Source organism: Procambarus clarkii, chromosome 34 (genome assembly GCF_040958095.1).
Source record: "Procambarus clarkii isolate CNS0578487 chromosome 34, FALCON_Pclarkii_2.0, whole genome shotgun sequence".
In the NCBI taxonomy this organism is placed as follows: Eukaryota; Metazoa; Arthropoda; class Malacostraca; order Decapoda; family Cambaridae; genus Procambarus; species Procambarus clarkii.
In genome coordinates, this window is record NC_091183.1 from 36434311 (window position 1) to 36457987 (window position 23677).

A 23677-nucleotide genomic window follows, 5' to 3' on the forward strand; every position below is an offset into this window, starting at 1 on the left:
ATATTTGTAAATTTTCATAACACCTACTGTAATTCAAATTTAAATAAATTAAATAAAACAAATCCACTATAGTGCCGTGTTGCCTACACACGTACCGAAAATAAATTGTCAAATACAGTTATCGCGTTGTCAAATATTGGAGCCAAACTTTAGACCTGTTATCAGAGGTTTAATCATTCATTTCAACAAACCATCCAAACAATGTTCTTTAGTGGAATGAAAAAGGCTAAATTTCTACCTCGGCGAGTTACCCTCACTACTGTATTTATATGAAGTTAAGATGAAAATATAAACATAATTAGGCTATGATTTGAACAAAATATAAATGCTTATTTAGGCAACATTTTGTAATTATCCATTTGGCTCACACGAACAGTATCAGTTTCTCAGCAATTAATGACATCGTAAATTCAATATACAAGTCGATGAACAACAAATTGCAAATTAGTGACAAAAGTTAAAAGATGTGAACTACAAAGTGCACTTTTTTATAGGGCAAATGCCTTGTGTTTTCATTGAAAAAGCTAAACAACTGGATACCTGAAATCTGAAACTACAGTCTGGAGAAGGTTGGGCTGTTGGCTGGGTCAGACCTGTTTCCAAGTTCTAGCTTGCTATCCGGAAGCGGACATTCCTTATTCACCCGAGTGGGAGTCATCGCACAATCAGCAGGCGGTGCTTGCTTATCTCAGCGTTCTGACGACAATAGTAGTTGGTACCTAGGCGTTCCGGGTCCCTTGCCACAGAGCATCCGCCTCTCACCGCATCATCTGACCACGTAACTAAACAATTACCAGTTTCTTTACCAATTTCTGGGAGTTACAGCCTTATCCATGTCACTTGTCCATCTCCCCCTCTCTAACAAAACCATAAGGATTGCTGATGATAGTGGGTTTACGGGCTATTCATGCCCGTACCACCTCTTGGGGTGGCTTAATCTTGATGATAGTGTTTTGTTAACACCTTCCGGGCACACAATGTGTACCCTGGTTAGGCTACCATCGGTCAAGCCTTCAACAGGACTCACTCTGGCAGGTAAATCTCGCACGCTGCCACACTCATCTGCATGCAACTGTGGCGTGACTCAAGGTGACAGTATCACAAAACAATGATGCAACACAAACATCTGCAGTCGCAAGGTTCACATCTACGTCAACATTAAACAAAATGTGTTTCCATGAGAGGATTCACTACTGCATCTTGCGTAATGTTGTATAGCTTATGGTTGTTTGCCAATTACAGAAACGCAACTTCTGAAAGGCGACGATTTTTAAAACTGATGCCTTGTAAATTTAAAAGATACTGAGTTTGCCTTTATAGTGTGAATAAAAACTTGTCAATATATTTACTAGGTTTGGAATAGACTAGGCCTATAGATATATAGAACAATAGTTATTGAGATCAACCAAAACATTAATACAAAATAACTAGCCTATCAAAGGTCATTGATACAGATCAAGAAGGCGTATTAAAGTTCTTTAATATAGCTGTATTTCGACCGTATACTTGGGGGGGATACTGGTAAACCAAATATACGGGTCAACGCAATCTATGAGCTATATCAGTAAGTCCTAAGGCAAACTATTGTATAGTTTGCCTGGTACTGGTATTGTAGTGGTTCTAGACTTTTGTTTGATGCCTGTCTAATTTCAACTAATTTTATGCAACTGCCATTGAGAAGACAGAAAATAACACATGTCTATAATAAACTGACCTTCCATCAGTTTGCAAAGCATGTGCTATAAATAATGCAATGGTTTAATTTTGAAACAAAAATACAAATTTGTCTTTTACCCTGCCATTTCCAGAAGTAAACATTGGGTAGGTAGTGGAAGTGTTGGTTTAACCATGTGAGGCGGAACACAATTCAAGGGCATACATTTCGCTGGGTGAACAGCTTCAGGACGAACCACTTATTTTGATGAAAGGGAGGAGTATAACAACACAAGTTCACTTACATCGCATCAGGCTTGGATACCCATGTGCATGGGAAATAGGCTTACAGGTTTCAGAAGATGGGAGGAATGTCAGCCCTCTGGTGAAATACCCGACAAACCACTGGAACATTATCTAACACATTGCACAGTTACACAAACCCAATACGATTCAAACTTAAGATTCAACAGAGCAGTTGTTAAACACATGGGGCAAAAATCTTATTGAAGCGACCATACGAGTCATAAATACTCATACTCTGCCCAAGTGAAACAGAAACAAGCAACAATTAGTGGGCCAGCCAGAGGCTTAGGGCCCGCGCTGGAATTTTCCTGAAGGAAACAAAAAAGTTTCAGGACCTAAAGGTCGTCTGTGAATGGAACACTGTAATAGTTTTGTCCACTATCATTTCCTTCAGCACTCGTGCCGGCATCTCCCGTCCTTCATCCATGATGCACAAAAAATAAAGAAAATACTCCAGCCTCACTAAACCGTGCAAGACGCACAGTCACTAACTTAAACTCACATATCTGGGAAAGCGTGCCAAGGTCGCCACGATGAACGAGGGTGTTTGGGGCAGAGTAAAAAGACCGTGAACTAAGGATCAAATTCACCAAGCCAGAAAAAATCATTAACAAATGTGACCTAGATAAGGCTTATACATTACGAACTTTAAACTTAAACAGAGTAGCGTGGTAGTCACACCCACTAAATTCTTGGTTAGTCTAGACTCTAGAGCGCCAGAAATTATACCTTTTGTGGATACAAGTTTTTCTTGTGTGCTGTAAACGTCCGAAATAATATGCAAGCGAGCAGACAGATTAAGACATTTTTCCTCACCAAAAGTAATTAGCACTTGCATCGTCTCAAAAAATGTATTACTATTGCAGCACCTCCAAATCCAAAATTCATTACATGAAAATTACGGAAAATATATACAATGGATTCACGTACTGAAATAGAAGTCTGTAACAGTCAACTGTTGGAGTAGTTAAAGATATTTTAGAGGGTCTCGGTAGTAAACTTGGGTTCGTTCTCGACTAGCAGTCAAGAATTCCTGGTTCGAATCCAGACCGGCCCAGACATGGACTGAGGACGGGTTGGAAATGTCTGGGCGCGTTTCCTATCACCTCATGCAGTAAACCTGGCAGTAAATAGGTACCCCAGGAGTTAGTCAGCTTGTTGTGGGATCACATCCTGGAGGGGTCTGCAATTCTCCTGGTAAGGAAACCCTCCATATAAGCCTAACATATACTCTATGTATAAACTGGCTGCCTGTCCCCCGACACAATATTCATTATTATCATCATCATCATCATCATCATCCATCATCATCATCCGACACCCTGATGTTTTCTTTTGACAATTACTTACTTGCCTTTGGAATATCTATCTGACCAATCATCACACAAGATCCAAAACAACGCCTCGTCTCATTCCCTGCACACAATGTGTCAGTCATCATGTCAGCATACCAGACATGGGGGGACAAAGTTCATTGCCAACTAATCCCTGACAACTTTGTGATTGCATATTACAGTACAGTATACAAAAATATTGGTGCTTGACAATGATAATGGAGAAACACACTGGTTCAATGCATTCGTCTTGGGCAGATAAGGGACAGCTTAGGCCCATATCTTAGGCAAATTATATTCGACTGCGAATGACAATTGGTCCCATGTTCCAGTATTGTGAACTTAATATTGAACACAAATAATCGACTGTGCAATACATTCTTGACAAACTTGTGTTCACCTCATAGTGCCAGCATGAGTTAAGAGCCTCGCCGACAGGCATACTGGTGATGCTGCTAGTGGTGGTGGTGATATGCTAGTGGAGGTACTGATGCTGCTAGTGGTGGTGGTGGTGCTGATGCTGCTAGTGGTGGTGATGATATGCTAGTGGTGGTGGTGATATGCTAGTGGTGGTGGTGGTGGTGATATGCTAGTGGTGGTGCTGATGCTGCTAGTGGTGGTGGTGGTGATATGCTAGTGGTGGTGGTGATATGCTAGTGGTGGTGCTGATGCTGCTAGTGGTGGTGCTGATGCTGCTAATGTAGTGGTGGTGGTGGTGCTGCTAATTAATGTGGTGGTGGTGATGCTGCTAATGTGGTGGTGATGCTGCTAATGTGGTGATGCTGCTAATGTGGTGATGCTGCTAATGTGGTGGTGGTGATGCTGCTAATGTGGTGGTGGTGATGCTAATTAATGTGGTGGTGATGCTGCTAATGTGGTGGTGATGCTGCTAATGTGGTGGTGGTGATGTTAATTAATGTGGTGGTGATGCTGTTAATGTGGTGGTGGTGATGCTGTTAATGTGGTGGTGGTGATGCTGTTAATGTGGTGGTGGTGATGCTGCTAATGTGGTGGTGATGGTGGTGATGCTGCTAATGTGGTGGTGGTGATGTTAATTAATGTGGTGGTGATGCTGTTAATGTGGTGGTGGTGGTGATGTTAATTAATGTGGTGGTGGTGATGCTGTTAATGTGGTGGTGGTGATGTTAATTAATGTGGTGGTGGTAATGCTGTTAATGTGATGATGATGCTGCTAATGTGGTTGTGATGGTGTTGGTGGAGATGCTGTTAATGTGGTTATGATGCTGTTAGTATGATGATGCTGTTAGTGTGGTGGTGATGCTGCTAATGTGGTGGTGGTGCTGTTAGTATGATGATGCTGTTAGTGTAATGATGATGATGGTGTGGTGGTGATGCTGCTAGGGTGGTGGTGATGCTAGTGAGGTGGTGATGCTGCTAGTGGTGGTGGTGGTGATGCTGCTAGTGGTGGTGGTGGTGATTCTGATGTTAGTAGTAGTGGTGGTATTGCTGGTGAGGGTGATGACAATGATGATAGTAAGGGAGGTGATGCTGATGCTAGTGAGGGTGATGCTGGTAGTGCTGGTGATAATGACGATGCTGTTGATGATTCAGACAAGACCAGTTGACGTGACCAAGACATTTGACTCCCCCCACACACACACGTGAGTGTGATGAGTGCGTCAGCGATGATAAGCGAGCTCCCTGGCAGATATCCCAGACCGGTACACCGTCCCTCCATGGTAATGTTCCTCTCCCACCTCACCCCGGGAGGGCAGGATCTTACCTGTGGCTGCAGGATATGATGGTGGGAGTCGTCTGCCTGCCTCCGTCACCTCACACCGCCATGCCCGTCACCTCTATCCTCAACTACGGTGAATAATTTCCGTCTGCACTGTCAATCCCGTCCACCCAACACACACTCACTTGTTTCCCAACACGGCACTGTTTACACGCTTCCTCTCCCGACCTTGTTGTCACACGAGAGGAAGAGGGCGCCCCCGGAGGTGGGTTATAGAGTGAGCGGCGGCCAGGAGGGTGTACTAGAGGAGACACTAGTCATATAGAGCGTGGCGGCGAGGGGTCAAGAGGTGTGCTCCTCGCAGCCATCCTCGCCAGACTGGTCGCTTCACCCTCGCCTCTACTGACAACTCTGCCGCAGCTGCCAACACCATCTTCCCTCTCAACTTTCTTTCTTCTCCTCCTCCTCCTTCATCTCCTGTCTTCACGCGTCACTCACAACTCTCTTTACGCAACTTTGATCGTCGTGGCATTCAGAAAATTGTTCAGACGAGGAAAGTCAATGCAAATAAAAATCGTATTGACAGCGCCATGCCGGTATTGTTGTTAGATATCGCAATAACTTATATTATTGCATATTAATACCGTATAACGACACATTTTTTTACACAACATGTGTATCTCTTATTGTATTTATTAAGCTCTTTTAGAGACAGCTTACTAAACACCATTAGCATTTATAGCAATAATATTATAAGTCAACTCCCGAAGCGATCGATAAAGGTGCAGGAGCGCGCGTGTGCGTGTGCACGTTGTCGTCATCAACCGGGCGATTTAAATAACATATTTGTTGAGGAACCTCCAAAATAGCTGATTAAATCTGAGAAACAGGGAAAAATATAAATAAAAACAGGGGATGAAGGGAGTGAATTATCAAGGGAGAGCGCCAAGCAATTACGCCTATATAGCACTAGGAAGGGGTCAGGATAAGGATGTGGGATAGGACGGTCGGACGCCCCGGTTGAGAAGCGACGTCGACGATCAAGGGATCGAATGCGCCCATAAATTCTTGAAGCAGGACAGAAATTGAACCAGCGCCCTGGATATCCCCAGACACGCGCCTTAACTCATGGACCACATCGTCCATGAGGGAAGGAATGGTGCCCAACCACTTGAACAGTCGGGGATTGAACGCTGATTATCATGAAGCGAGACCGTCACTCTACCGTCCAACACAAGTGGTTACATTATTATTTGCGGCAGAGATAACACAGACGATGTTCACAACTAGACTGTCAGACACTGACATACACGAGTGATATACCACTCATTTTCTCGACAGAAGGGGTTGCAAAACTTTACATAAAGCACAAGTTCGCTCTGATCTTGACCATGAACAACTCTCTTGGATGGCCTTCCTCCCTTCCCCATCATTTATCAGTATTCTAGACACGGTGAACCCAGAACAAGAAAGCTCAGTACCGACTCATCTTGGTTGAAATGGTCAGTACATTTGACTTCAACACCAGAGAGATGTTGGTAGTCTTATTGTCATGTATAAGGCCAATATTTGTAAGGTTCCTCACCTGGTTGATACCTGGTTGATGGGGTTCTGAGAGTTCTTCTACTCCTCAAGCCCGGCCCAAGGCCAGGGCTTTGGGCTGGGCCTGTCCCAACTTCGGTTTGTCCAAATACAATAGTAGCCATTTCTACTTTCCAATTCTTAATTACGTCATATATGTAGTATGGTGTTTATCGTTACTATAAGTACTAACTAAACAGGAAGATGGTCTCACCAAAGACATGAAGGATCTAGCACACAGGCGACTCCAGCTTCGTCCATCAACTAACAAGTTGAGGACTCACTACTAAAGTTTATTCCTATTGGAAACTAACAACAAGTTCATCAAATAAATGAGTATCTAGGGATAGGCTTCAGACTAGCTGATGTAGAGTTACAGCTCTTGCAGTTTCACTAGGAACATCACCGCCATTTCTAACTAACCCTTGAGAGAGGGAGAGGGAGAGAGAGAGAGAGAGGCGTGACCCCGAGCACTGCAGGGAATTTAACGTGTCACGTGTTGTTTGTTCTGCATCCTTAATCCCTGCTCACTCGCTCCACCCCATCTCCCCTCACTCTCCTCCTTCGTCTCACCTCACTCTCCCTTCTTCCTCTTCTCTCCTTCCTCCCTTAATTCCTTCCGTTTACTCTCTTTCCTCTCACTCGATCTTCCCCCCTCCCTCCCTTCACCCCTTCATCTCGCTCTCTCATTCCCCTCACTCCCTCCTTCCTCTCACTCTCTCCCTCATTCCTACCCCCCCCCCAAAGATAAGCCACACTGGCAATAGAGATTACCACTCAGCATACAGTGAGTCACTCACAATCATATATATAATATGTGTTGTTGTTTCAGGTCCCTTGCCTTCTGAAGTCTGTTTCTTGGTCCAGCTAGGCAGGGCGCTTGTCTTAATAGTAGTTCGGGTATGAGACGAGTAGCACTTCTTTGTTTACATTTTCCAGAACTTGTGACGTCGCCGGTGTGGCCTGGAACACCCACATCTTCCCCTGAGGAGAATGCATGTGGCCTTCCTTCCTCTCCTCCCCTGAGGAAGATGCATCTGGCCTTCCCACGCCCGAACCTGTGGCACTCGAAGCACCGGACGGGATCCGCGATGGGCACCGGATGCCTGAAACTTGCCCACTTTCCAGCCTTTACTGGTGGGTGGGATTTCCCGCTTTCATTGGAAGATAACTTCGTTGTAGGGGATCCGATCCTTCTGTTGTCCGTCCTGTGGCTGATATCGCGTGCGGTAACCCTTTTTCACTGGGGTTTGTGTGATCTGAAGTGTACTCCAGAAGAACTCTTTTATTTCCTTTTTCTTGAGTTTGACTAGTAGGTATTTCTTGTCTAGGAATATATATTTCTTTAGCAATACTTTTATTGCTTAGCTCCTTCCGTCCAAGTGTTTGGGAACCATTCTTTTCCACTCTACTGTTTCAAATCCTTATCCTCAAATCCCTTACAAGTGTTATGTAGTTGTAATGGAAGAGGGTTCTCCCCTCTCCCTCGCTCTCTCCCACCATCCATCACTTCAGGTCCTTTGCTGCTTGTCCTCTCACGTTGTAACTTCTTGAAAACCAAACCAAACATATGAGGCCCACGCGGCCTCACACGCGCGGGGTCCAGGGTTCGAAACCCATACAACCAAGGTGAATGGAATGTAACTACTGGAGGTGGACGCTGGGGATCTTCTGCACAAGATATTCCAGGTGCTTGACGCAGGTGTCCCAGTCCAGGTCCTCTGGGAACTTGAACATTACCTTGCGGCAGCTGTTCTTTGTGCTTCATAAGACTTGTGCTTGTTTCTCTGTGTCAGGTGTCAGTGTTATGCCCAACTTTCCTGCCTCGTGCGTGGAACTGTTTGAGTCTGTAGACTCGTCGTTTATCTCACCTTTGCGTTTTTAAAAGCTCCAGTGTTGGTCTATTGTGGATTAATTACCCAAGGATGTGTGCAGACATAACTGGAGGCGTATGTCTGGTTGGTTTTGGTATTATTATTGTTATTTGCGCCATCACAAGACATATATTATAGTGTGGTCACACACTCGCCCATCTAGGTCAAGCTCTGCCCTAGGGGCCAGGAATATCTTACCCCCGACGGGGGTGAGAGTGAGGTCCCTGATGCCCTCTGTGATACCCTAACCCTCTCCAAGAATTTACCTGGAAGCCACTATCTCTCTCTAGTGTCACAGGGATCAGCTCACTAGTATTGTGTTTGAATCTTGGAACTTGAGTGTAAACATTTGGTTTATCTTAACTGGAGGTGGAGGGAGCTGCGTGTATTCACCTAGTTGTGTTTGCGGGGGTTGAGCTTTACTCTTTCGGCCCGCCTCTCAACTGTCAATCAACTTTTTTTCCCACAACACACACATACACCAGGAAGCAGCCCGTGACAGCTGACTAACTCCCAGGTACCTATTTACTGCTAGGTAACAGCGGCATTCAGGGTGAAAAGAAACTTTGCCCATTGTTTTCTGCCTGGTGTGGGAATCGAACCCGCGCCACAGAATTACGAGTCCTGCGCGCTATCCACCAGGCCTACCAGGCGTGTGTCAGGCCCGGCCGGCTGCTCCAGACTGGAGAGGGGTGTGGAGGTGAGGTCTGGCCAGCTGTACCCTCCTCGTGGTCCCTCTTGCACAATCTTGGCACAATCTTAACACTCCATGGATGACCTTAACAGACCTTAACATTTTGCTCTTTATCTTCATATTACGGATAATAAGCTTATTCATTATTTTGGGCCTCGTAGGGGGGGGGGACATTTGGTACGTGCAAGTAGCACAAATTTTAATGATACAACTTCTTCTTACAAACAATAAACAACATAGTTATACTTGCATGGTTGTGATCCGTCAGTGGAATTATTTCCAAGTAACTTTGTGTAGGTTCAGTAGTGGTCGAGGAACACAGCCGGACCGTCCAGCAGTAATGCTTCAGTCACACTGACTTCCTGGCGTTATCATTCGACACTTGCGTACAGTCAGCTGACAACCATCTCAGCCAATGGGCGGCGAGTGTTCCCAGACGTCAGTTAGCGTGCCGCCAATCAGGAGGCGAGTGTTCTCTCGCGGGCTGTATGACATCACATCATAATACCCCATTTACCCATTGCTGATGTAAATGGGGAAATCTCTTGGATTTACCCAGACCCCATTAGGTCAGTGACTGACCTTCCTCAGGATGCAGCACCACAACAGTTGCATAAGTCCCAGGCACCTATATACTACTGGGTGAACAGAGGCAGCAGGTGTAAGGAAACGTGCCCAACCGTCTATGTGAACAGACTGTTGCTGTAAATGCTAACAAACTCTATATGATTATCCAACCTGTAACTACCTTAACTGTACGAAATTTTAGGGTTCAAACATGTGATTCTGTAACTCCCAGGACGGGTATGGGGTTCACAACCACTCACAAGACGGGTATGGGGTCCACTATCACTCACAAGACGGGTATGGGGTCCACTACCACTTTACAGGACGGGTATGGGGTCCACTACCACTCACAGGACGGGTATGGGGTCCACTACCACTCACAGGACGGGTATGGGGTCCACTACCACTTACAGGACAGGTATGGGGTCCACTACCACTCACAGGACGGGTATGGGGTCCACTACCACTTACAGGACGGGTATGGGGTCCACTACCACTTACAGGACGGGTATGGGGTCCACTACCACTCACAGGACGGGTATGGGGTCCACTACCACTCACAGGACGGGTATGGGGTCCACAACCACTTACAGGACAGGTATGGGGTCCACTTACCACTCACAGGACGGGTATGGGGTCCACTACCACTTACAGGACGGGTATGGGGTCCACTACCACTTACAGGACGGGTATGGGGTCCACTACCACTCACAGGACGGGTATGGGGTCCACTATCACTCACAGACGGGTATGGGGTCCACTACCACTCACAGGACGGGTATGGGGTCCACTAAACAGACTTAACAACACGAAAAATTACACAATGTTCGCAGTTTCGTTTCATTCTGCTCTATTGATGCCATTCTCAACTCCGCGCAAATTTGATCAAATATTTAGATGATACAGAATACTTTGATTAATATATAAAAGGACCCGCATAGTGTGTCTGCCCCGTGGCTCCTCTTCTCTCAGCGAAGATGCCCTCTGCCCTCAGAAGAGGGCAGAGGGCATCTCTGTCTGCCACTGAAGGTCACAGAGACCCACATAGCCCATGCGCACTTGTCTGAATATATATAGTCTACGAATGTGTGAGTTTATATACTCTATGTCTGAATGTTTATACGCCAGCGCTCTGGATTCCCAACATTGTTTTGATCGTGGAAACCCTTGAAATATTTCGTAAATTATCAGGGAACCTCTACTTGGCTGACAGCTGCCTGGTTCATCAGGGAACCTCTACTTGGCTGACAGCTGCCTGGTTCATCAGGGAACCTCTACTTGGCTGACAGCTGCCTGGTTCATCAGGGAACCTTACCTGGCTGACACCTGCCTGGTTCATCAGGGAACCCTTACCTGGCTGACACCTGCCTGGTTCATCAGGGAACCCTTGCCTGTCTGCCATAAATTAAGCAATAAACGAAACAGAATTTGAGTTCAACACAATAACTACATTACAAATTTATATAATTTGTATTTTATTTGTATTTATATACAATATACATTGGGTGAAGAGAATACATAACATTGGTGTTTTTACATTCTCGTAAAGCCACTAACACGCATAACGTTTCTGGCTTGTCCTTAGAATAGATTATATTCATAAAGTAGAATGTCTCAAGTACTAAATTGGGTGAGTATGTAGCAGAAGATGGGAAACTATGAGGAGGAAATTAGATACTTTTTGGTTTTACTTTCGAATAAGGCATAGGTTAGGCAATTTTTGAACAAAGTTTTATACATGAAAACAGCACAAGAGAATGTGTGGAGAGTGTGTGTGTATGTTTAGGGTCTTAAACAGAGGGTAGTTGTCTGAAGACAGAGTTTGTTATCGTTCTGAGAACAGATTTTTGCTGGGTGATGATGGGCTTAAGGTAATTTGCAGTGGTTGAGTCCCATGCACAGATACCGCATGTAGTTGATATGTGGAACCAATTACCGCGTAACGTGGTGGTGGGGTCCCTCGATTGTTTCAAGCGTGGGTTGGACATGTATATGAGTGGTATTGGGTGGTTATAAATAGGAGCTGCCTCGTATGGGCCAATAGGCCTTTTGCAGCTACCTTTGTTCTTATGTTCTTAAGACTGGGATAGATTAGCGAGTAGTATAGTGAACGAAGAGCAGAGCAGGGAACATAATATCTAATTTTTGAGAGTATACCAACAGTTTTAGATACTTTTTTGGCTATGTGTTGTATGAGAGTACTGAAGTTTAGTCTTTTGTCTATGTATAGGCCAAGGTTTCCTCATTTTTACTATTTATGCTGACATTGTATATCTGAAGGGGAATTTGGTTTGGCGATTTGCTTCCGTAACGCATCCTTTGGGCAAGTCCTTGAAACTGTGAATGTCTTTCTGCCTAATAGTGTGACATCTTGTGTTGAAGACGTCTTGATATAATAAGTTCATGCCGATTGGACTATTATATATAGTCCAGTATATGTGACTATTATATATAGTCCAGTATATGTGACTATTACATATAGTCCAGTGTGAATTAATACGTTTCGACAGGGTACTGGTGTGAGACTGCAAGGTTACCAGATATTACCTTAATTGTCTGCAAGGGGATTCTCGATCTACTTTATGTGGGTAGTTTATTGAGTAGTACTCAACCTATATAGTGTCTCACAGTTTGTGGCCTCATAAAATGACTACGAACTCCACCTCCTCCTCCGAAGACCCTTGACCCTTGACCCTCTCAGAATCAACATCTAAAAAGCTTGCAATATTAGCGATTCCTATAAATCAAACTTAAAAACTCTTTACCCTAACTCAACTATCAGTAGAGAAATTAATATTAAGCATAATTTTTAGTTTCATAGTAACTAATATAAAAAGAGTCTGCAGGTTGAATACGTAAGTTATATTTGACAGTTATGGTAAGAGATGAATCGCATTGTTTACCTGATCCAGGAGAGGTGTCTCTCCTCCTGTCCATGATATACGCTCTTCACTGGCCTCTCAGGCGAGATATACACTTATAATGACGGAAGGCTCAGCGCGAGGCTCTGGGTCTATCCAAGAGGTGTCACAGTTGGTCTGGGGACCAAACATTAGACCAGAGCTCTTTGCTCGCTGGTCTCAAGGTGGGTCTCAACTCTCACTCCTGGCAGGGAATTAGCTGCCCCTTAGTACCCTCCCCGCTCGACTCCTGGATAGTTGTGTGTGGATATTATTGCATTTACAAGCAACAGTCACTGAGACGTTTTAAAATATATGTTTAATTAGTCCAACTCTTGCAGTTCGCAAGAAGAGAAAATCATTATGAAAATTGCATGTATCACATTGTATGTATTCGCTGTATTTCACAAGTTTGATAATAATTTGTTTTCCTTTTGTATATTTTATGTATATTTGTTGATAGTTGGTAATAGCACTAAATGTTTAAACTGTCATGTTTACTGTATACATGTACAGAATACAGGGGGCAGGGGTAAATAGGGTTGGGTCTGATAATTGATTGCCGTGTGACTGGATGCCAGTTCCAGTTTTTTATATATGACCATTATGAATGTAACATATGGTTTGTAAATGATTGGTTCATGTATTTAATATACTTACAATAAATTAATAAATAATTTCTTGAAGATTATCTGATAACCTCCAAAGTCACCCATTTCTCCTTTCTTTAATGGAACCTCTGGCTGTGCCTTCTTATTACATACTCCTTCATTGCCCAGTCATGTATATACTGTACCACTTCCCAGTCAAATATACTGTAAAAGTAGGTTTGTACAAACTAATGATGCAGGTTAAATTAGCATTACACATGAATGCTATTCCACAAATTTATATGTTGTGTAAAACTTTTACCAATAAATACCAGTGCATTTTTCTTTTGGTGAAATTTTATACAATTTTAAAGTATGCAATTTGTATTTTATGCAATTTTAAAGATTACTTTGTTGTTTTTTCTTGATAATGAGTAGGCACTCCTTTTTGTTTTAACTTAGCAGTGTATGGGTTAATTTGTAATTTTCTTGGCACTTAAAAAAAAAAATTCTTTCATAAGCTTTTTACTTTCCAGGTTTTATTTTTAGTGAACATGAAAAAACGGCATTAATCCAAACAAGTGGAGGGCCATGTGCCGTCATTGCCCCTGTGCAGGCCTTCCTTATGAAGAACCTTATTTCCAAACATCAATTTTCACAGCTCAGGGAGGTACGTAAATATCTGGAATTTGAAGCTGCGTCCTATTCTGAATCCATGGTGTAGGAGAGTTTATTGAAGCTTATATGGTCTTATACGAGTTATTTACTTATTCCTGGAAAAAACACCATCATACTAGGTATTACAGAAAATAAATCATAAGGTACGCTTTCTTCTCGGTACCATAATACAGTACAGGCTTTATTTGAACAGCCTGTGTTATATGAAGAGTCCATGGGGTAGTATTTAACTGTCTCTATATGTTCACTTATCCAGGAGTTTTTTTTAGAACTTTGCTTGTGGGAATTTCTAGTTGTTTGCCTGTTTCATAAGGGCTACTTACAGGGATTATAAAATTGCTGTTGATGTCTAAATTACCATCAGTGATCTGGTGTCATCTGCCTCTCTTTTTTTTCTCTCTCCCCCCCCCCCCCCCACCCAGCTACCAGTGGCTGAGTCAGCTGATTGAGGGTCTTGTATTCTGATTCCAAACCACAAATACTGTATAAATATGGGTTTGTTTCCAAGAGGAAATTCTTTGGCCTGAAGTGCAGACAGTAACTTGATATCCCTTATTTATCAGTTATAGAAATAAGATCAATGTGCTTATCTATTTTTCTAGATACCAGTAAAGTAGTTGCTTCACTAACTTCATTCTTCTCAGCTTCATCTGTCTAATCTCCTCATTTCTAAACACAGTGCAACTGTAGTCTGCACTATCTACAGTATTATCTATTATATTAGGTCATTCTTTTCTACCTCCTTACCAGCATCTTGGAACATGCCATCAACACTTATAAATTTCTTGTCATAACTGCCTTCCTACTCATCAACAGGAGTTAGATTTTTTCCTAGCATTCTTGAAGCTAAAGTCACTGTTGGTTAAATTTTTTATGCCAGTTCCCAGTGAGATGTAGCGAGTAATCCTTATACTCGCTCCATTATCTCATTATCTTAATGGCGTAACTAATTAGCACTAACTACACAAGCTATAATCCTATCCCTAATTACAGGTAACAGTTCTCACATCCTCCTATCCTAGTAGAGAAAGGTGAGGGGTAGTCACAAAATATAAGGAAGCGATATGAGAATAGACAAAAGTACAATTTCCAGTCAAGAATGTAGCACTCGGCATAGGCAGTTCTAATCGTCTCCGAGATGCTACAGCTTCGACATAGAACAGACAGCAGACTAGGACCGCATTGAGCTACAACACTCTCCCACATAGTGCTTCGCGACTCCGGCCACACTCGGCTCTCTGCTCTGCTCCAAGCTCCGTCTCAATGTCTACAACACTGCTGTATCCAGGACTACTAAATAAATATGAAACTCACTAAACACGGTGTATCTAATCTACCCAACAACGTAACATAAGCGTACGTTACAGAGGGTTGATTTGGTGCTAAAATATTATAACTATTTTTCATGCCTTTTATTCTATTTCTTTTAAGAGGCCTGTAAATAAAAATGCAGTATTCTGAATAATAATTAATATGAAAAGAGCAAGACTAGCAAAAATAGGAAAAGAAAAATTAGATCTACTGTATTGTGAATATTTGTGACAATCAAGATATCGGAACCCCCTCCCTCCCCCCTCCAGAATGGGATGTTTTTGCGGCAAATCTAAATTATGGATGGGAGATTAGGTGGGTAGTTTTGGTCTGTTATTTAGAGAACACTGGTACTGTATATAGACATTCGGATTGTTAAGAGCTCACTGTATACTGGATTTGTAAACTAAGACATATAGATAAGCTGCATCATTGTGTTGTAGGTTGAGAGTACAACGGTAGACCAGTACTTGGCTGCAGCCTTGACGGAGATGCTGTGCCAGTGTAAGCAACCACCTACTTTAGCCATGCACACGACTGACAAGTCTAGCTCTCCCACTCATGCTAGTGATAGTAATGCCCCACTTCTGAGAGACCATGGTGAGTGCCATAGGCAGCTACTTATTACTAAAGGTGTTAAAACTCTTTGGCACATTTATTAATATGTACTGCATTCAATTAATGAGAAACATATGCTTGCCTGTAAATTAATGAATATCATGTTATCAGTAGTCATTGGCTTGAATAGGTAATGTTTAATTAGTTATTAGTAATTACATGAGTACAGTATGTTTTTTCTATTGTTAATTATTCTTGTCATCAAAAGATAATTCTTTCTTGTTCACAGTATAATGTAAAGATTTTCTTATCTGATGGCTGCTGATTTTCATATTAGATCATGCCGCTGTTTCTTACAGGTCCCTTTGAAGTAGCTTGTTTGGATGATCCCTTGCCTCTAAACAATGACTGTTCTGGCTCAAGTCCGCCAGAGCCAGACCAGCCGTCACCCACACCAAGTGCCAAAGATTACAGTCTTTTCCATTCCAATGTTAGGTATGTTAGTTAATTGGTGCATGTTGTATAGCCTTGTGTAATAATTTAAATGTTTCTAGTTGAATTTATACTTAATAAAAGTACAGCACAAATACTATTAATATTTACATGTTATTTCAGATTAAGGCAGTTTGAAAGTGCCCACTCCTTGCAAAACCATTTAGAAACGCACCTGGACAAGTACAAAGCTCAGTATGGGGTTCTCCTCTTCCTTTACTCGGTCATATTAACAAAGGTACAGTGACGGTACAGAATTCTGTAAAATAATTCATTATACTTTGCTTAAGACAAAGGCGCCAGCCATTGTGATCTCAACTGCTAATCCCAGGGGAGATACTCCGTGACGTTGGGCCAGGTCAACTACGACTTGACACCAACTTTCCAAACCCCCATAGTCTATGAGAAACCATACTGAATAATTCCTACAACAAACCTAGTTTGTTACATCCACGGCTCATTGCCACCTTTACCAGCATACACAACACTTCTCTACCTTTTACACTAGCTCTCACGTACCTCTTTCCAAGTTCTTTCTACTTCTGACGGGGGAGACAACTGTAAAGAAGAAAAACTCACAGTATTTGTGCAACAAAAGTATATTATTATTAACAGGGTGTGAGGACTGTGAATGAAGAAATGGGTGACCTTGGCGAGAGTCTTATAGATGGCAGCCAAGGTCATGGAGGCCAGGGCCTCATCAACCTCCTCATTACCGGCCGTGCTTCATCCTATGTGTGGGATGGCGTCAAGGATGTTGGAGGCCTCAGTAAGTGTCATTTCATGCTGTTTCTAGTTTTAATTAGATGTTGATAAAAAATGCACTGCTATATAATGTGTTTTCAAATACAATACCCTAGAATATTAGCACATTTTTAATGAACTCAAAAACTCTGATTTTCAATTATGTATAAGTAGCATTGTTACTCATCTTGTAAATAACTAGTGTAGTTTTTATTTTTAAGATTTATTTTTGCACATCTGAAATGCAGGCTAGTATGTACATTTATATAAGAGCATTTTGCATTGCTCTCTTGGAGTGACAAATGACATATTGTATAGTAATTTACTATTTCTTGGATGTATCTCCTGGATCTGTACAATATATATTTTAATTCGACACCCCACTTTTAGGTTTGATTGGTATTTTAAAACGGCCAGCTGTCGGGTTTCTCACACGTTTAGAACATCTGCGTTATGTGCAGGTTGGATGGTACCTCAAGAATCCTACTAATCCTGTTTGGGTTATTGCTTCTGAGACGCACCTCTCAGGTTTGTCAGTACTGTACTTGTACCATCTTTAGTACCACTCAGAATTATGCAACTCTGTTACATAAAGAAAGTACTCATGAGCTATAGGTTGGATTTTTGGCTTAGAATATTTTAGTAATAATGATATGATGATGATGTGATTGTTTTCTCAGTACTTGGTGACATAGTTCCTCTGAGAGGTTAATAGTCAGGTAATTTGTTTTATAGATTAATAGTAAATAGTTAAGAGGTTAATAGTTAAGTGATTTGTTTTATAGATTTGTCACATTTCTAGGTGTAATTTTACTAAACAAGCACTTGTTCTTTTTTAATTAGACTATGTGGTAGGCTATCTCAGATTTTGTAAATATTGAATGTTTAATCATAAGCTTATTAAAAGTGACCACTCACATTAATGCTTAATTTAATTTTACAGTTTTTACAATTATTTTTTACTTTTTAACTCTAAAATTTTATGATCCCAAGCACTTGTATTTAATTAATTTTCCTCTACTGTAACCAACAGTTTTGTTTTCATGGTGCAAAAAGTTGGTGACTCCAGACTCGGAAGTTGAGCGAGCCAAGCAAGTGTTCAGCTGGTATGATACTGAAGGCAACAGATTTATTCAGGGAGAAAAACTAAAGGATGTTTTAGAGAAGCTTAATCTTTGCACCGATGATGATTTGTGAGTTTCAGAAGTACAGGTACAGTGTTTTACAAAATATTTTTAGTAGTGGACAGGATTTAGCAGTATTCCATGATAGAGAAATAAAGCTTTGAGTATTAATTAAAAGTTAATTTTTGAGCAAGCTGCTCGGACAGTCACATAGTCCTTCTCTTGCCTGAACATGGCAAAGTACCAGCCAGGTCAAATTGTCATTCATTTATTGATGCTGTGGTTATATTTTCAGTACACATGGGACAATAATGGAAAAAAGGAGATATAGTACTTGAGAATTCTCAATCTGTCTTGGAATGATTTTTAGGTTTATTCATCTCTACTCAAAATACCTCCTCTAAGCAATACTTGGCTTTAAATAGAGCCACAAGTATTGCTTTTCAGGGTGCTAGTTGGTTGCCCGGCTGCTACTCTAGTCCACCACCAGGTGTCAGCTCTCACAGTGTGTGGATGCCCAATGCCAAGGGAGACTGAGGAGACACTCGGGTAATTGCCTGCAAGACCTAGGCTTCTTGAGAAATATGAGATTTTCCTAGGTATGATAGCAACGGTCCTACCATAACATGTCTGATGAATCTGATGTGAATGTCAATGCAGAGAGATTTTAAGAGCAGGCTGATCTGAGCAGGACACACAAATCGCAGCCAAGGGGGCAGGCTTCAGCTGAAATAAACAAACCTTCCAAAACCATTTGTGCCTCATCCTCCGAAAAAATCAGTGGCAGAAATAAAAGTCAGAAATAACATCACATGAGACCAGTAGGCATGGCAAGATGTGCAAAATACCACTGTTGAAAAGCAGAGGTGCAAGAGGTGCTCAGAGGGAGAACTCTATCAACATTAGGGGCCCAAGACCTTTCAACACTCTCCTGCTACACATAAGGAGCATAACTGCCTGGCCTCTCACAGTGTTCAAGTGAGAACTCGACAAACACCTCCAAAGAATACCTGATCAACCAGGCTGTGTTTCATACGTCAGGCTGCAAGCAGCCACATCCAACAGCCTGGTTGACCAGACGACCAACCAAGAGGCCTGGTCGGTGACCGGGGTGTAAGGTTGTTGATCCCCGGAAGCTACATAAGTTAGACACAAGGTAGACAGAAAAGGATAAATGCAGTAAAGGAGTGCATCAGTGGTGTTGGATACTGTGGTGGACAGAGTTTGTGGTGTGTTTGGATACTGTTATGTAGCTCCAATCCTTCAGTGGAGGAGTGCATTAAGGATGCTAGTTTGTACATGCACTAATATGTGTACTGTATTAATCATTGATTTTTAAAGTCAAATAATGTGAGAGAATGACTATGTGGACTATCTCTTATAATTAAGCTGCTTTGAACAAAGCCTCAAGAGATTAGAAATACTATAAATAACAAATGATTACACGAGTGTGTGTATTTTATTGGTTTTTGTTTTGGCTTGCAGTATCCAATTTATGATGTTGGAGTTGGACCCAGACAATATGGGAGTAATCCTCTATCACAAGTTTGTGGAGACCTTCTTCACGCCTGATCAGTCCTATACCCCGCCAGACACCTTTGCTGTTTATCATTATAATGGACTAGAATCTTCATGTCCATTGAATAAGGTGAGGCTAAAGTAGCTAGCTGCTCTTTAATGCCACTTTAAATTGTAACAATGAATTAGTAAAACTATATTTGGAAAGGGACATGTATGAAAGTACTGTATGTTGAGCAGAAGTTAATATTTTCAATTTGTAAATATTAAACTAGATATAGTTTGAAAAGGTGCAGAATGCAAACAAACCTGAGAGACATATATAGAAAGCATTTGTAAAGAAAGTAGGTAATATCGGTTATGGGTAACCCTGACCTTCATTATGGATTGTATTTATCACCAGTGACTTAGAGTAAACGTGCATTTAATTTCTCGAAAAGGGCATCTACGGGCATAGTGGGTGTTGCAAAATATTTTGTAGATGCCGTGATGTAAATTTAATGCAAAAGTTTATAACGGACGTGAAATTCTCATGGCAATTTGTGTTAATCAAATCGCTCTTTACACAGGAAATTTTGTGGTACTTACCCACCTTGCATCATACTTCATTGATCACTTTCTGAACTCATTAATAGCTAGGAATTACTGTAATGTGTGGGCAGAAATCTAAATTTAAGAGATGGCTTACCAACTTTTTGCTTTTTAACAAATATTTTATTTACCATTGTTGCTAGTCCCTGTTGCTTGAATGTACAGTACAGTACTAACATGTCAGTTGGAAAATTCTATATAGTATTAGGTTAACTCTCGGACCTGTGAAAAAAATAAGTTGTAAAATGTGTAGATTCTTAATGAGAAAATACAGAGGGGAAAAATTAAAACCTATTCTTTTTCAGATTCAGTATGCAGAGGGCTGCGTAACGTTACAGGAGAGCCACGTTGGCTTCTCCGCAAGTAATTCCGAGTTCCTAACCTGCCTTGCAACAAAATGGCCAAACCTTGATATACAGTGGTCAAACTTTACACCATCACTCAACTAGCACCACCTAAACATCGTTTTCAGTATTTTTCTGCCATGTTCCGAATCACAAATTCATAACTAATGCTGGTAATACCAGAGAGCAAATCGACTTACTGTACTTATTTAAGCGTTTCAGGAATATTCCTGAACAAGTTTAAGCCAAAATTTTTGTTCATAAAAATTAATTAATTTTATAATATTTTATTAAAGAGTATTAATAAAGAATCCTAAATTTATGGTTAGGATAAGTACAGTAATGGAATTTAAAAAAAAAATTGAGGTTTAATTAGTTTTGTACATACTATACGCTATACATTATTCACCCATTCCTAAGTTTTCTACCAGGAGTTTGATCTCAAGTTGTGCTACTTGGAAGAGTTGTTACCTGTGAGCAAAGTTAACGTGTTAATAAAGTTTTTTTTACGTAGCTTTATTTAATGCAATTGCTCCAAGTAAACAATTAAAAACTAAATCATTGTACAGTAGCCACTTCCTAAATCTTAGTGCAAGATTTACATACTACTTGTAAGTATAAGCCAACTTGTAGGTAACTTCTATATAATATAAACACACACATAAATGTATGTATATATGTACACACAAATACATATACACCATATGAGCACATTCCCAGTCTGCATGAATATGTACACATGTACTGTAAAACACACACACACACAATTTCAATTCACACAATTGAATTAAAAGATTGAAGCTAAGGAAACAATGGGTGGCGAAAAAATTAGAAGTTCACTTTTGCAAACAGATTGGTAGATGGTTTGAACAAGTTCGGTGAGAAGGTGGCGAAGGCCAAAACTGTCAGTAGTTTCAAAGCGTCACATGACAAAGAATACTTGGACGGCTGGACACCACAAGTGCAGCTCTTATCCTGTATCTGTACTTAGATAATGTCACACACACGCGTGCGCACGCACACAAAATATAAGCAAATTCACTTTCACAAATAGAGTGGTACACGGTTGGAACAAGTTAGGTGAGAAGGTGGTGGAGGGCAAAACCATCAGTTGTTTCAAAGAGTTCTATAACAAAAGAATGCTGGGAAGACGGGATACCACGAGTGTAGCTCTCATCCTGTAACTACATAGGTTATTACACCTTGGTAATTACAGTACACAAACACACACACACACACACAAAAAAACCTCATCATATACAATGTGTTCCTTGCAGAAAGAAATCACGTTAACGTGATGTATAAATGAGAGAATCAATGAGAGAGTCGTGAGGAGGATTCAGACTTATGCTCCGAGTACCCCCAAGCAAATGCCTTGGACAACTACACCACAACATGGTAAAAGAATTGCAACCTGGAATTTAGTTGAATCCCAGGTTGTAATTCGTTTACCATGTCATGGTGTTGCCTAAAGCACTTGCTTGGGAGTACCCAGAGCATAGGTTTGACTCTCCTCATGGCTCCTACTGATTTTCTCATTAATATATAATGTTATTGTGATTTTGTTTGTGTACTGAAGAGAACCATTGTCGATAGAATTCCTAGACTACAAAACCTGAGTATGAGGGAATTGTATGAAACCCTGGTTTGGATTCAGTGGAAGCCAAACAAGATTTAGTTGAATCCCAGGTTGCAATTCTTGTCTGTGTCATGATGTTGTCTGAGGCATTTGTTTGGGAGTACTCGGAGAATAGGTTCAAAGCCTCCTCATGGCTAATACAGTACTGATTTTCTCATGTGTTCCTTAGTGTGGATGTGGCAAATAATGTGATATGATATTCATGTGCCTACAAAACTAAATAAACATAGCCACTGTCTTGATATTGTACTTGACGACATTTTAAAAAAGTTTATTCATTTAGTAATATACTGTATTTGTTGATGCACTTTTTATTTAACTTTCTCTGCAGTGATGTACCCTGTACAGTGGCTCCTCCGTTTACGAATTTAATCCACTCCCATAGACGGTTTGTAACCCGAAAATTTGCAACTCGAAACAAATTTTCCCGTAAGAAATAGTGTAATGTAAATTGAATTAATCCGTTTCACACTCCCAAAAATATTAACTTCAAAATATATTTCATACCTAATAAACACAAATATTTAGTACTATAGTATGTACAAGTTATATCTTACCTCTATTGATAACTCTTGTTGGTGTATGGAAGATGGGGAGGAGGAGAGGTATTAAGTGTTTGGAAGGGGAGTCCCCTTCCATTATAACATTAGGCAGTGATGACTTCTCTGGAGTACTCTCTCTCTCTCTCCTACGTTTTGCCTGCATACCACTAGGATCTGGTTGTGGCTCACCGCTTGTTTTTCTCACTAAAAACATTTCCATAGAGACTTGTTTTCCCTACATTGTAACACTTGTCTGTAGTGACGCATCACAGTGTCTAAAAAGGTAAAGGCAACGCCTACTTCAGCTTGCTGTGGGCGAGTCGTTTCAGCAAAAGTTTGCATTTCTTCCCATAGTCTACACCACTTAATCTGTGAAGGCCACTTTTTCTAAATTTCTCAAACCATCCCCTGCTCGCCTTAAACTCTTTCGTATCTACATCACTCATTCCAGGGGTAACCATGCCACCAGGAACCACACACCAGGTCGCCCATACGCGTATCAACAAACTATGTAACTCGAGGCAAAGCTTGTAACCCGATACAAATTTTACGAAGGAATTGGACTCGTAACCCGAAAAATTCGTAAAGTGGGGCATTCGTAAGCCGAGGTGTCACTGCATATATTTGTTTTAAACTTTGCACAGTAGAGCTGTTCAATAGCCCCTCTTCTGGTAATTGATTTTTATACTTTGAATTTATTATCTCAGGGTTTCAAGAAAAAGTTTAACTTGTTGTAAACTTGTTACACACAGAAATCACAATAGCGTGATGCATCAAATGAAACCAAACCTCCTGAACGTGGATGAAATCCACGGCCTTTGTGGATTTGTTCATTTAAACTTGTTATTCTGCACGTGCCCTATTAAATATAGAATGTTTACAGATGATCAAACTTGCAGCTGTGATGTCATTGTTATTTTGTATTCAGATACACAGTA

The 23677-nt window shown here is 41.3% G+C and overlaps 2 protein-coding genes across 6 annotated transcripts in view; one reads left to right on the top strand and one right to left on the bottom strand.

Annotated features, from left to right (window-relative positions):
- The window catches only part of GlcT (ceramide glucosyltransferase), a 66871-nt gene extending 57365 nt beyond the window's left edge, over positions 1 to 9506 (bottom strand). Inside the window, exon 1 of one of the 3 annotated variants that reach the window (XM_069335803.1) lies at positions 9392 to 9506. The gene's annotated coding sequence lies outside the window, so the exon portion shown is untranslated. Of the gene's footprint in view, positions 1 to 5037; positions 5377 to 9387 lie in introns of those variants that run through there. The other 2 variants (XM_045748228.2, XM_045748227.2) reach the window with 2 other exon arrangements.
- Positions 643 to 20807, top strand: LOC138371095 (ubiquitin carboxyl-terminal hydrolase MINDY-3-like). 3 transcript variants are annotated; one of them, XM_069335804.1, is made up of 11 exons: positions 648 to 778; positions 7513 to 7710; positions 13735 to 13868; positions 15631 to 15787; positions 16105 to 16240; positions 16361 to 16475; positions 16853 to 17006; positions 17372 to 17509; positions 18015 to 18174; positions 19591 to 19753; positions 20520 to 20807. In XM_069335804.1, exons 2-11 carry the CDS (start codon positions 7605 to 7607, stop codon positions 20661 to 20663), a joined length of 1407 nt encoding a protein of 468 aa, XP_069191905.1. In that variant the 5' UTR covers positions 648 to 778; positions 7513 to 7604; the 3' UTR covers positions 20664 to 20807. The 3 variants fall into 3 exon arrangements, with proteins under 3 accessions (XP_069191907.1, XP_069191905.1, XP_069191906.1); XM_069335806.1 differs by lacking the exon at positions 7513 to 7710 and having other exon boundaries at positions 643 to 778; XM_069335805.1 differs by lacking the exons at positions 648 to 778; positions 7513 to 7710 and adding an exon at positions 12593 to 12793.
- The last annotated feature ends 2870 nt before the right edge of the window (positions 20808 to 23677 follow it).